The sequence below is a fragment of the Ostrea edulis genome, chromosome 4 (assembly GCF_947568905.1).
Source record: "Ostrea edulis chromosome 4, xbOstEdul1.1, whole genome shotgun sequence".
Taxonomy (NCBI): Eukaryota; Metazoa; Mollusca; class Bivalvia; order Ostreida; family Ostreidae; genus Ostrea; species Ostrea edulis.
Window position 1 is genome coordinate 16,742,248 of NC_079167.1, and position 12,003 is coordinate 16,754,250.

Genomic DNA, 12,003 nt, shown 5'->3' on the forward strand with positions numbered 1-12,003 from the left:
TTTGTTAAGAATAGAATTTAAACCCCAGCACAACCGTGCTCGGGGCTTCTGCTGAGCCATTCCTTGCAACAAGGTAAATATCAGGAGTTGCCTCACCCTGTATTTTTGATTACTGTTTCTTTATTTTTCCTATTTAGTAATATTTTTCTCTCAAGCCACATTCATTTCCCGGGATTATCATTTTGGTATTTATCATATAATTGTTAAACTTTATTAAAGGTCTAAAACTTTATTTATTTATTATTTTATTGCTAGCCTCACTCTAGGCGGACTCAAACTTACCTGGAAAAGTCTAAAGGGTTGAATACTTTATATAACACCTATCATCATTAAAAAACAACGCGAAGTAAAAAGAACATATCAATAGTAGTGGTAGAATGTCCAACTACTACAATTACATGTCATGTACATTCAGAAATGGTTAGTTATATTGTTTATTTAGTCAGACCATGTTTGTTATATCTAGTAAATCTAGGCACAATATTTGGTATCAACTGGCACCACTGCCACAATAGTCATTGTAAGTTATGAGTGAGAAATGTTGTAAATGTGGATTTCTAGTCAAAGGTCTTGACAGTCATAGTTACATAGGTGATGTACTGTGTTTGTATTATTACACATTAATACTATTTTGTTAGAACTCAAGACACATAGGATTGTACTATACTTTAGGTAACATAATAGTAAGCTTGAAGTAGCATATGTATTTATGTAGTCTTACCTACATTATCTGAAGGATATGTAAGTCAAGTCTGTTTACACACAAAACTGTGTGATCATATGCACCCTAGTACATGAGCCATTTGGGGTAGTGCCCCTATTAATGTTTCTGAATGATAGCTCACATGACATATTCTCTTGTTTATTCTGTTTATTTGTGCTTTAGTGTAGTCCTATGTACAACTTCTTTTTCTTTATGTTACAGGTTTCCATGTACACTGCCACCGCCCCCCCCCCCTTTTTTTTTGTAAGGTAAAATAAACTTTGCGAACCAATCCACTCGTTCACATATTACTCGTGTAAATGTTATAATCATCAGGGATTTGAATGTAAACTAAAATTTGAGACTTCTGTCCTATACAATTCCCAGAATGCCGCACTATGGCACCCAAGTGCTAGCAATAAACCTTCAAATAATTAAAACTATCTCAATTTATTTGAGTCTATGTTAATTTGGCACTCCATTGCAAGTTTTTTTAACGGACCCCTAAACAAACGGAACCTATTAGCGGGCTAGATGGATACTAAACCAAAGAAAAAGTGTAATTTATTTTGTATGTTTATTTGATTTTTATGATGCAATAAAGTTACAATATTTCGTCGTAGAAATACTGGTTACTAATACTGTACATCGGTATTCTGTGCGATCCAGCTCTCATAGTTGGACAGGCGGGTGTAGACGGAAGGGCTGCTGGTGGGACAGTTCTGGAGACCCCAGGAAGTTACGCCCGCTAATTCCCACGCACCGTCGACGTCACATACTAGGGGACCACCAGAATCACCCTAAAAAATATGAAGACACTACAATGAAAACTTTGCAGAAGTGCGAAATTTACGCCAGATTGTCGATTCCGTCCGCGCGTCTGATCTTACTCTGTGCATGCACACAGTAAATGATTAGTCTGGTTCCCGAGGCCTTCAGATCCGCAAAGGCTTGTCTTTCGGATTATGGAATATAAAAATGTATGATGCACATGTATCTGCAAATGGCATTGAAGTATTGTACAAAATGTCAAGTCTATCAGATAAACCATATAGGAGGAGAAGCGTTCACCAGCTATTTTAACATCCTCCACCCCTCCTGGATCCATTATAACTTTTGGGGAAATAATTGGATCCTCCTGTCCCGACAATATGCATATCTAACAATGGCAGGGAAGCATTGTACAAAGTTTCAAATCTATCTGAAATGTCATATAGAAGTTTTCACAAGCTATTTAACATCCCCCACCCCTCTTGGATCCACCGTAACTTTTAGGAAAATAATTGGATCCTCCTGTTCCGACAATATGCACATGTACAAATGGCAGTGAAACATTGTACAAAGTTTTAAGTCTATCCGACAAGCCCTATAGGAGGAGAAGCGTTCACAAGATTTTGTGACAGACAGACGGACGGACAGAAAGTACAAAAACAATATGTCTTCCCCTGAAAGAGGGGAGACATAAATATGGATCCTCATTAAATCACCTTTGAAGTCGTTCTGATATGATGCCGGCACGATTTGGCAATTGAATGATTGATTGTTTATTGTTAAACGTCAGATTCGAGAATTTTTCACTCTTATCGAGACGTGAGGGTTGCAAAATTTAATTGCGGTCTTTCAGCAGGGAAAGGATTTTTATCGTGCCACACCTGCTGTGACATGGACCATGGTTTTTGCTGTCTCATTTTTAGAGATATATATTCATTCCACAATTCGTAAGACAAGCCCTTGTATTCCGATGTTCAAGCACAAACTTGCACGTTAGAAGGCTTTGGGAACCAGAGTAAGTTATGATACGATAAAGCCACGTGTTTCTTACATTACAGGCGCCGTTTGAGCCCGAATAGACACATATGTGAGGACCCTCCTGAAGGTACAGCAGTCCTGTGATACCCAAACCACTGCGACAGTTAGAGTGGGACATCACTGTAGTCTGTGCCTCTTGAAGAATGTTGGGAAGACCTCCACCTTTGAATAGCGGTAAATTGGTTTTAAATATATTGACTTATGATCATTTGATTATACAATCTCTTGTCTATATTCTGCGAACAGAATACAAGTCAGATAATTTGCTACAAGGAGTTTGATTATGCTAGTTAATAGTCAATTATTTTTCTTTGTAAAGATTGTTTTCATTTCCAAATCATATTACATTTGAAATAAAATTGAAGACGCTCTAATTACAGAATTGTAGAAAACATACACAGACAATTCTACCACTAGTCAGTTGCGCAATCGGTTAAAGCTTTTTTAAAATGAGAGATAAAGGAACTATGAAAGTGGATTGATATTTTAGCCTTGGATCTGATTGTGGAGAGAGAGAGAGAGAGAGAGAGAGAGAGAGAGAGAGAGAGAGAGTATATGTGTATACCCCCGGTAAGCCGCCCCCATCCAGTGATGTAACAAGTTCTTCCGTTGTAGAAAGTAGTACTGGTTGATGTGGGCAGTTTCGCTGTTTTCACGAAGGCGTTTAAGGAGGCAGGTGAAGACAGTTTCAGAATGGCGATGTCATTCGGGAATCCTCCGGAATTGTCGCTGTACTGTGGGTGCTTGAGATACAAAAAAGAATACAGCTAAGCAAATCGGAACATCCTTCGAAAATATTCAGGAAAACGACATGGTTTTAAAATATTAATAGTGCATAAATTGATATTAGGAGTTTCATAGTATTTTTTCTATCTTAACAATCGAATTTCTTGGCATTGATAATTCGAATAGATTTTCCATCAATAATTTAATCTAGCCTACTGGTGTGTCTGAATTTTCGCTATCAAGAACTTGAATGTTTGACATCGACATGGACTCAAACTGTGAATATCAAGAGTTCCATCTAGTACCACCAAAAACACTTAGAAATATTTAATATCTAGAAATCTAATATTGGTATCAAGAATTCGAAATCCTCAATTAAAGAATTATCCATTGATGAGATACAGAGATGTTACAGTACCATTGTGATCGTGTCTACAGCGATCGTGACTTCGTTTCCCGAGTCGATGGTGAAATCATGCTCTCCCAGAAGCAGTTTATATTTAGCGACGGTAGGACTGAAACAATACCAAAGCAAATAAAATACTGCATTTAAATATTTCAAGATATGGTTGAGTGTATCTTTCATCGGGCAATCTCTGGAAGTTTTTAAACGTAATGTCTTCTTTAGAAGCACAGAAGAGCGATCTAACAGTGAATCCCGCCTCAAAAGAAGAGATCATAGTTTGTAACTGCAAAAGAAAGACGAAATTTTCATAAACAAACGAAAGTACATTACTTACTCGTGAGAGACACAGTGTGCAGCCGTCAGGGCGTAATTTTCCGAGATTAAAGCGGCGCCACAGATGTGACTGTAGCTACCGGTAGACCCCTGGAACTGGAGGGAAAGCTGCCATGGCCAGTTGTTAGGTAAAGCGTCCTGACCCCCTACTATCTTTTGGAGGGGTGTAGCTGTACAAACTGTGAAAAGAGTCAATTACTGTCAGACCGCAACGTAGTTAGTGGCAGATGTTGAGGAAGTTATAGGGGGTTTACAATCCCTCCTCCATTCGTTAAACATTTTCAACAAACATTCATTTTGTGCCATTTTGAGGTCCGTAATTCCCCTTGAGGGAGGTAGAGATTGGTTCCCACTCCATTCTCCCGTTTGAAAAGTGTTTTCCCTCTGTATTTGTAAAAGTGACACACACACACACACACACAGAGAGAGAGAGAGAGAGAGAGAGAGAGAGAGAGAGAGAGAAAGAGAGATAATTCTTCTTTTTATAACTGTCTGAAGAGGCATTAAAGCCGAAAGCATTAACAGTGAAATGTTATTCGAGTTTTGTGTTTCTTGACTTTATATATACATGTGTGTGTGTGTGTGTGTGTGTTGCACATTCTATGTAATAGCTTGTTGCAATGCTCAAACACTCTGTGTAGTCGTATAGTGTCAGGGCACAGCTAAAAGTCAACCAAAAATAATAGGCATTTTTCCGAATTCATTTCTGGATATCTTGGGAAATATACGGAATTTCGGGAACTTTGGTAGTAATGTAGATTGATTATGTATGAATAAATTAAAATACAAAGTAGAATTTTATATCAATTAATTTATTGTTTTTACATCGGCTAACTTGGGTGCCCTATATTTAGAGTTCTATACATTTACTCTTAATATAGTAAATTTGAGCCCCAAGCGATGCAATTGCCTGTGTATGAAAAGATATACATGTATGCTCTGAAGGACTGGTGTGTATTACAGCCACTTAAGAAATGAGATATCATTTTTGAATGTTGTTGGGATATGACATGAAGTTGGTCACGTGATCAAATCCTATAACGCCCGAAGGGAGTTATAGTAGATTTGATCACGTACCAACTTCATGTCATATCCCAATAACATTCAAAAATGATATTTTATTTCTTATATTTATATTTTCTATTTTGATTTCTGTTATTACTGAGCTTCCATGATTGTGTAGCAGATGACCAAAATAACGATGTAGAACACAAAATATAGTTTGTAAGAGTTTTATCGAATAAAAAATTAGGAACAATATCAAAGAGAATATAAGATATAGATATTTAATTGAAAATGTTAAAAAAAAAAAGACGAAACATGTGTAAAAATAAAGGTAATTTAGAGCGTAAAGTTAACTGAAATGACAAGAAGAGCGGAGTAAACTACATCCGTGGTGTGATTGGTCGCGATCAGCGATGGAGAAACTGGCGTCGGTCTAGTTTACTAAGTTGAAAACGCAATTGTTGATCACAGATTTCGACAGAAATTCAAAGGATCTGAGAAAATTGATGGTGGATATGATGGGTCAAGTTAACGTTAAGCTCTTAGTCAGGTTTATGGAAAGAAACAACGGTATGTTCATCGTTAGGACTCGCAGTTGTAGCCATGCAGGAGACGATTCAAGACAGTAGGACAGATTTAGACCAAGTGCAGGTAGGTTGCGTCTTTTATTTACCTTCAGTGTGTGTAAAATAAAATAAAAAACTGACGGAGTTTTTGTTCATTTGAGAGATTTCTGTTGTAGGATTTTAATGAAGACTGGCACTGGTACCCTGACATGAACAAGTAAATTTTTCGAGCCTCGAATCCAGCCTCGCTTATAATCATGCCTAGTCATAGCCGTGATGGAAGTTGCCAGGAAACAACAGGTTAACTTATCACCATGAAGTAAATACATGTAGGCTTATAACTCTGCCTACATGTTTTCGCTTCCAATATCATAGAACTTTATTTTATAAATTCGCCATGCAGAAATTGCAGACGGTATTTAAAACTGTATAAAATGAAACAACAGAAGGATATATGTTTAATGTTTCTCTTTTATAAATTGATGAAATTCTTGTTTTTTACAAAATAAACTGTATAAATATCCTGCTGCGTTTATTTCTGTTATGTCATTGCAGTGGCGGATCCAGGGTTTACGAAAGGGTGTGTGTGAAAGTCAAGTATTAGCCAAAATGCTTAGCCATTTTGGATGCCAATCTGGAATTTTACTCACACTATTTCTATTATTTAAATTTGTGGTGAGAGAGGGGGGGGGGGTCTAAATCCCCCACTGCATTGCATAAGCAAGAAGCCAGGTGGAAATACAGGAACTGACTTTTGAAGCGGTGATTGTATTCATACGCAAGAACAAACTGATCACATGACCAAATTCATGTTAGACGAAATTGAACATCAATTTCATTAGTACTGTCATATAAGGAAGTGCATTGGCAAATGTAAATATTGCGTTATGAATTCATTCATGTAGCTAGTGATATTATTTGTTACATTTTTATGTTCATCGCATCATTGATGTAGATACTCCTCTTGTATGTAAGCGTAAATGTATATTGAATTCAATTCAGTTTTAAATGTAATTTTACAATTGAGCTCGTTTCTGAAAAGACGAATCCTGTGTTTGAATTATAGATCACTTAAATATTTTGAAACAATTTTCTCAGAAACAGGTAAAAAGGCACATAGTCATCAGATCAATTTTGATGTTCCAAATCCTCCAGCTTTTTGGGGCTTCGCTTCATAGACTTTTTACCTATATTGACGAACATACCAAAATAGAACAAAAATGCACTTGTATAAAAAAAAAATTCTCACAGAGTATACCTTTGCTCCAAGTTTTGGTCGATCGAACTAAGGGTTAACCTGCTGCATCGACAGGACTTAAAGATAGGAAGGACATTTTTCATGTCCAACCAAAGATATTTTTAAAAATCCCAAATTATGAACTAAATGGGCAGTATGTTCAGAGAAATTTGATATAAGAACTCCTTCGGAAAATATTTTTGTATGGAAATGAAATATGGATCTTTAGTAAATGAAAAACTCCGCTTATTACAATACCAAAGCAACAATTACTATATATTTAAATATTTAGCTGTCTTGGTATTCCTAGGCTTTTATATAAACAAATGTTGAAATACGGAAAGTTCCGAAAATAAGCAGACATATGTTATCGGAGATACGTCTGCTTACCACGCAACATTCATACCTCTAGTGGTAAAAACAACAACTCGTCAATGTTTGGAATGTTTCTGATTTGAAAGTGCATCTATTACAGATGAATTAATTATGAAACCTCAATATGCTTATCAATCTCCATTAAATAATTAAAATTACGATATCCTACGATTCACTATGGTACAGAATACAGTGATCAAGAGTTGGACAAAACAAAGGAATGACTTACCTCCCGTGAGTAGAAATACCAGTGACCACATTTTGGTACAGTTGACCAGAAGATGTAGAACTGTTGGTGAGGACCGTATTTATATCGTGGTTTTACGACGGCAAGATGCAACTTTTCCCAAACATAAATAATCATTGGACCAATGATCAATTGTAAATCATATTTTCGTGTCACTTGAAAATTTCTTAAACTTTGGCTTTTGAGGGTAGCCCCTATAATGATGATTTATCTCGTACAAGCGCAATAAAAACAAACAAATTCTAGGTTACATTTATTTGGCGTTTATGGCAATCTAATTAAAATCAGACTACTTAGATCCGCGCCGTATACTCTGCGTACCTACGCAGAGTATATGGCGCGGATCTAAGTAGTCTGATTTTAATTAGATTGCGTTTATGGGCACGGCTGATAATATTATAATCAAATTTAGGCCTCGAAAACAACGGGTAGGCCCAGCAACACAATCAACAATATACAACATTTCATTGTAAAATCACAACTTTATGTGACCTTGACCCAGTGAGATGCAGCAGTCATTGTCAAAGAATAGAAGGTTCAATGTAAAAATAGTCTTAAATGTCCATGACCCTGAGAGGTGCAGAGGTCATGGGGAAATAAATCACGTGTCACATTATTTACATGATCTTCAACTGTGATCCTGGGTGGTTCAGTGGTCCAAATTGGAGTTAAATTGATGTATGCCGCTCAGTTCACCAGTAAGTTGATGTGACAGCCGTGTCAGGAATGGAAGAATAGTTGACTGTGGACGGGACTTCCCCTGAAAGAAATGAAAGACCAAGCCAACAGTACCTGTTCCGCAATAATTATGTGGGAAGTGGGGGTCTGGGTGGGGTTTTAAATTGCATATTTAACGCTAATGGCAAGGTATTTCTAATTAAAAACCACAACCAACCTCACAACTGGATTGTTACGAGCAAAGAGAGAGGTTAAATTGCTGCAGCAGCGCCTCCTTTATTAAGCTGTTTGTCTCAATCACAAAGGGGGATAACTCAATGGAAATTCCGCTTCCGCGATAAAAGCATCTTATTCTCATAGAGCGAAATAGATGCCCTGTTATTCTAACATGTGACTGACCTAATTGATGCAGTTTTGGATTTACTCTTATGAAGTCGTTTTACATATACTTTTGTATAATAAATATAGATCGTGCGTTTGAAATAATTGTGTAGTTCTTCTCCATATTATTTCCAAGTACAGGTACTGGTATTTCATAATATATTAAACCTTTGACTATGTGTTTGTGTTGCTTCAAGTTTTTCATTCAAAACAAGTATATTCTATTTTCTAGAAGCATGACACCTAAACTTGATTTTGGAAACTGTCTATATTTTGGAGCTGGTAAAAAAACATTGGACCGGCTGCAATGGGTGCAGAATACTGCTGCTTGTCTAGTTACGAGGTTGCCGAAACGGTAACGCATATTTCCGATTCTGGCGGAACTCCATTGGCTTCCCATCCATTACCGACCCCAATTCAAGATTTTGACCCATACATATTGTTCCTTCCACGGATCTGCGCAGTCATACATCGCAAGTCTTTTTAATGAATAGACCATTACGGTCAAAATCGAAGTCGCGATTTGTGGTGCCAAAATTCAGAACCAAAAACTACGGACAACGCCAGCTCAGCTGGCCGTTTTAGATTCTAGATGAAGGTATGTACAAACTGTGAATGTTTTTAATTATTTACACCCCCAACCCTTTTAGCTATCGATCTTAATTATAGTTTTTATTCGATAATTTTATAGATGTAAGATCTTATGCAAGCGCGTAGCTACCTACAACTGCATACATATCATTGGAGAGAGAGAGAGAGAGAGAGAGAGAGAGAGAGAGATATGCGTTATAATATTTCAATTGCTGCATTATATTGTCTATAATTTAATCAGCATCATAATGTCCATTCAATCAAATTTAAAGTCCTTCATCAACATTATGTTGAATATCACTTTAATGTACATGTAGTCACAGGGGCTAAGCCTATTTTAGGCCCGAACTCTATGATACCATAAATATAGTACCACAGAGTTCGGGTCCAAAACGGGCTTAGTAGTGCATGTAGTAGGCGGCGCGGATTAGGAAATTCTTTGCTATCAGTAATGAAGTCGAAAATAACTGGGAGGGGGGGTGTCGTAAAAACACAGTAACTTCTCTTAATAAAACACTTAGAAAATAATTTTGTGAATTCTTTTGGGTTTGGAAATTGACAAGAAACCTTGTTTCTATGCACAAAATATATGTGATTTCATTGGTAAAACCCAAGAGCTTCCGGGGGCTTCGGCCCCTGGGCCCCACACCAAGGCTCTGCCCTGACCCACTGAGGGCTTCAAGGTGGCCCCTAGACCCCTTGCCATAAATTGCATACACTTCATTTTCTTACTGGTCACGCACCTGTTATGCCTTACTGTCATTTAATTGTTTTATTGCTGCATTCCTCTTCTTACCCTTGTTAGGCACCTTAGAGTGATTTGTTTTATGTAGGGCGCTATATCAATTATTATTATTATTAATATAACGTTATATATAATTTTACAAAACCAACTGTACATTGGTTTATAGTGAATGCAGATGATATTTTATCCTCGAAATATACCGAACACTTTCATTTCAAAACTGACAAACTTCATCAACATTGTAGCGATTGGTGTTGACACGTGCCAATACTAAAGCCAACACGAGACTGACAGACGTATAAAGCATGAATTTCCTCTTGAATGTGTGAAGTGGAAGATGAGAAGCCGGTTTTGGGAGCCTTAGATAAATATATAAAGGACAAGATGATAATTTTCTCAAGCAATATTAGTCATTGAACTGCTTGTAAATCCTATTTTCGTGACAGTACTTGATCGCTATCGTTCGTTAAACGATGGTTTTTAAAATAGCCTCTGAAGTGCCCAAATTAAGTTAGTTTGCGACTCACTTCATTGTTTCAATTCCGCTTTCAATATTTCATTCAATAAAGATCATGCAGTTTGAAGATGGTTTGCATGCTTTATATCAATTTTGAATATTTTCAGTTTGCAATTCATTATGACTTATAAATAAATGTTTATGTTGTTTTAAAATAAAATGTTTTAAACACAACAAATACGATTCTTTAAAATGCAGTTGACGATATATTATGTTTACTGCGAGAAAACCCGTTTGTGTATTAATTGTAAAAAAATATTGTAAAAAATGGATCAGATTAATGATATGTATATTACAAATAACTTTATTTCAAATTATGTAATTTCTCCGAAACGCCGTTTTCATATGTATTTTCATTTAGCAAATTCAATTTAATGACACGGATCTTATTTGAGAATTCTGATTTTCACTGAATTTTCTACAGTAAATTGTGTTTTAGCCTAAAAATAACAGCTTTCCCTTTAAAATTTGTTTCTAAACTTGTGATATCTGTTAAATGATACATTAATATTTACAAATATGACACAAATGAGAGAGTTTCAATTGAAACATGAATTTTAATTGGAATTTCTATTTTAAATGGCGATTCTTATTCAATAAATGTTTTAGCCCAAACCCTCAATGTATTTTTCTAAACTTTTTACATGTGTCCAAAAATGAAAAGAAACCTTTTTACTGCAATTAGTTCCTATTTCGAAGGAAATTTCTTTATTTCTAGTGGACTGTATAACTATTTAACTAAATGATTAAATATATCTTCTTATCAGTTATTTGAGAGTATCTTGATTTCGCGCTCCATATCGTTGTAAATAATGAAAGATATCTTCTTATCAATTATTTGAGTCTATCTTGATTTGACGCTCCATATTGTTGTAAATAACTAAAGATACATCTTCCTATCAGTTATTTGAGAGTATCTTGATTTCGCGCTCCATATTGTTATAAATAATTAAAGATATCTTCAATTGAATGACAGGGAGCATCACATCCTGTATCCCGAGGTCTAAAGTCATGTTACACCTGTAACTTGCAGCTGTCACCCAGTCATATTACACCTGTAACGTATAGCGGTCACCCAGTCATGTTACACCTGTAACGTGCAGCTGTCACCCAGTCATGTTACACCTGTAACGTGTAGCGGTCAACCAGTCATGTTACACGTATAATGTGCAGCTGTCACCCAGTCATGTTACACCTGTAACGTGTAGCGGTCACCCAGTCATGTTACACGAGTAACGTGCAGCTGTCACCCAGTCATGTTACACCTGTAACGTGTAGCGGTCACCCAGTCATGTTACACCTGTAACGTGTAGCGGTCACCCTGTCATGTTACACCTGTAACGTGTAGCGGTCACCCAGTCATGTTACACCTGTAACGTGCAGCGGTCACCCAGTCATGTTACACCTGTAACGTGTAGCGGTCACCCAGTCATGTTACACGTGTAATGTGCAGCTGTCACCCAGTCATGTTACACCTGTGACGTGTAGTGGTCACCCTGTCATGTTACACCTGTAACGTGTAGCGTTCACCCAGTCATGTTACACCTGTAACGTGTAGTGGTCACCCTGTCATGTTACACCTGTAACGTGTAGCGGTCACCCAGTCATGTTACACCTGTAGCGTGTAGTGGTCACCCAGTCATGTTACACCTGTAACGTGCAGTGGTCACCCAGTCATGTTACA

General features: G+C 36.9%; 1 protein-coding gene across 1 annotated transcript; it reads right to left on the reverse strand.

Annotated features, from left to right (window-relative positions):
* Positions 1 to 1,266: 1,266 nt before the first annotated feature.
* On the reverse strand, positions 1,267 to 7,495 carry LOC125670194 (elastase-1-like). The gene is made up of 6 exons (XM_048905235.2): positions 7,390 to 7,495; positions 3,979 to 4,156; positions 3,657 to 3,753; positions 3,078 to 3,255; positions 2,526 to 2,674; positions 1,267 to 1,503 (listed from the first exon to the last, which is right to left on the reverse strand). The coding sequence occupies exons 1-6, from the start codon at positions 7,418 to 7,420 to the stop codon at positions 1,339 to 1,341; spliced, it is 798 nt and encodes a 265-aa protein (XP_048761192.2). The 5' UTR covers positions 7,421 to 7,495; the 3' UTR covers positions 1,267 to 1,338.
* Between the last annotated feature and the right edge of the window lie 4,508 nt (positions 7,496 to 12,003).

Bases quoted from the DNA above. Each gene is read 5' to 3' on its own strand.
- LOC125670194 (XM_048905235.2), bottom strand. From the start codon at position 7,420: ATGTGGTCACTGGTATTTCTACTCACGGGAG. The intron at 3,754-3,978 runs GTAAGTAATGTA...GTATTGTTTCAG, and splicing joins GCACACTGTGTCTCTCACGA to TCCTACCGTCGCTAAATATA. The intron at 2,675-3,077 runs GTATACACATAT...CGCTATTCAAAG, and splicing joins ATGGGGGCGGCTTACCGGGG to GTGGAGGTCTTCCCAACATT.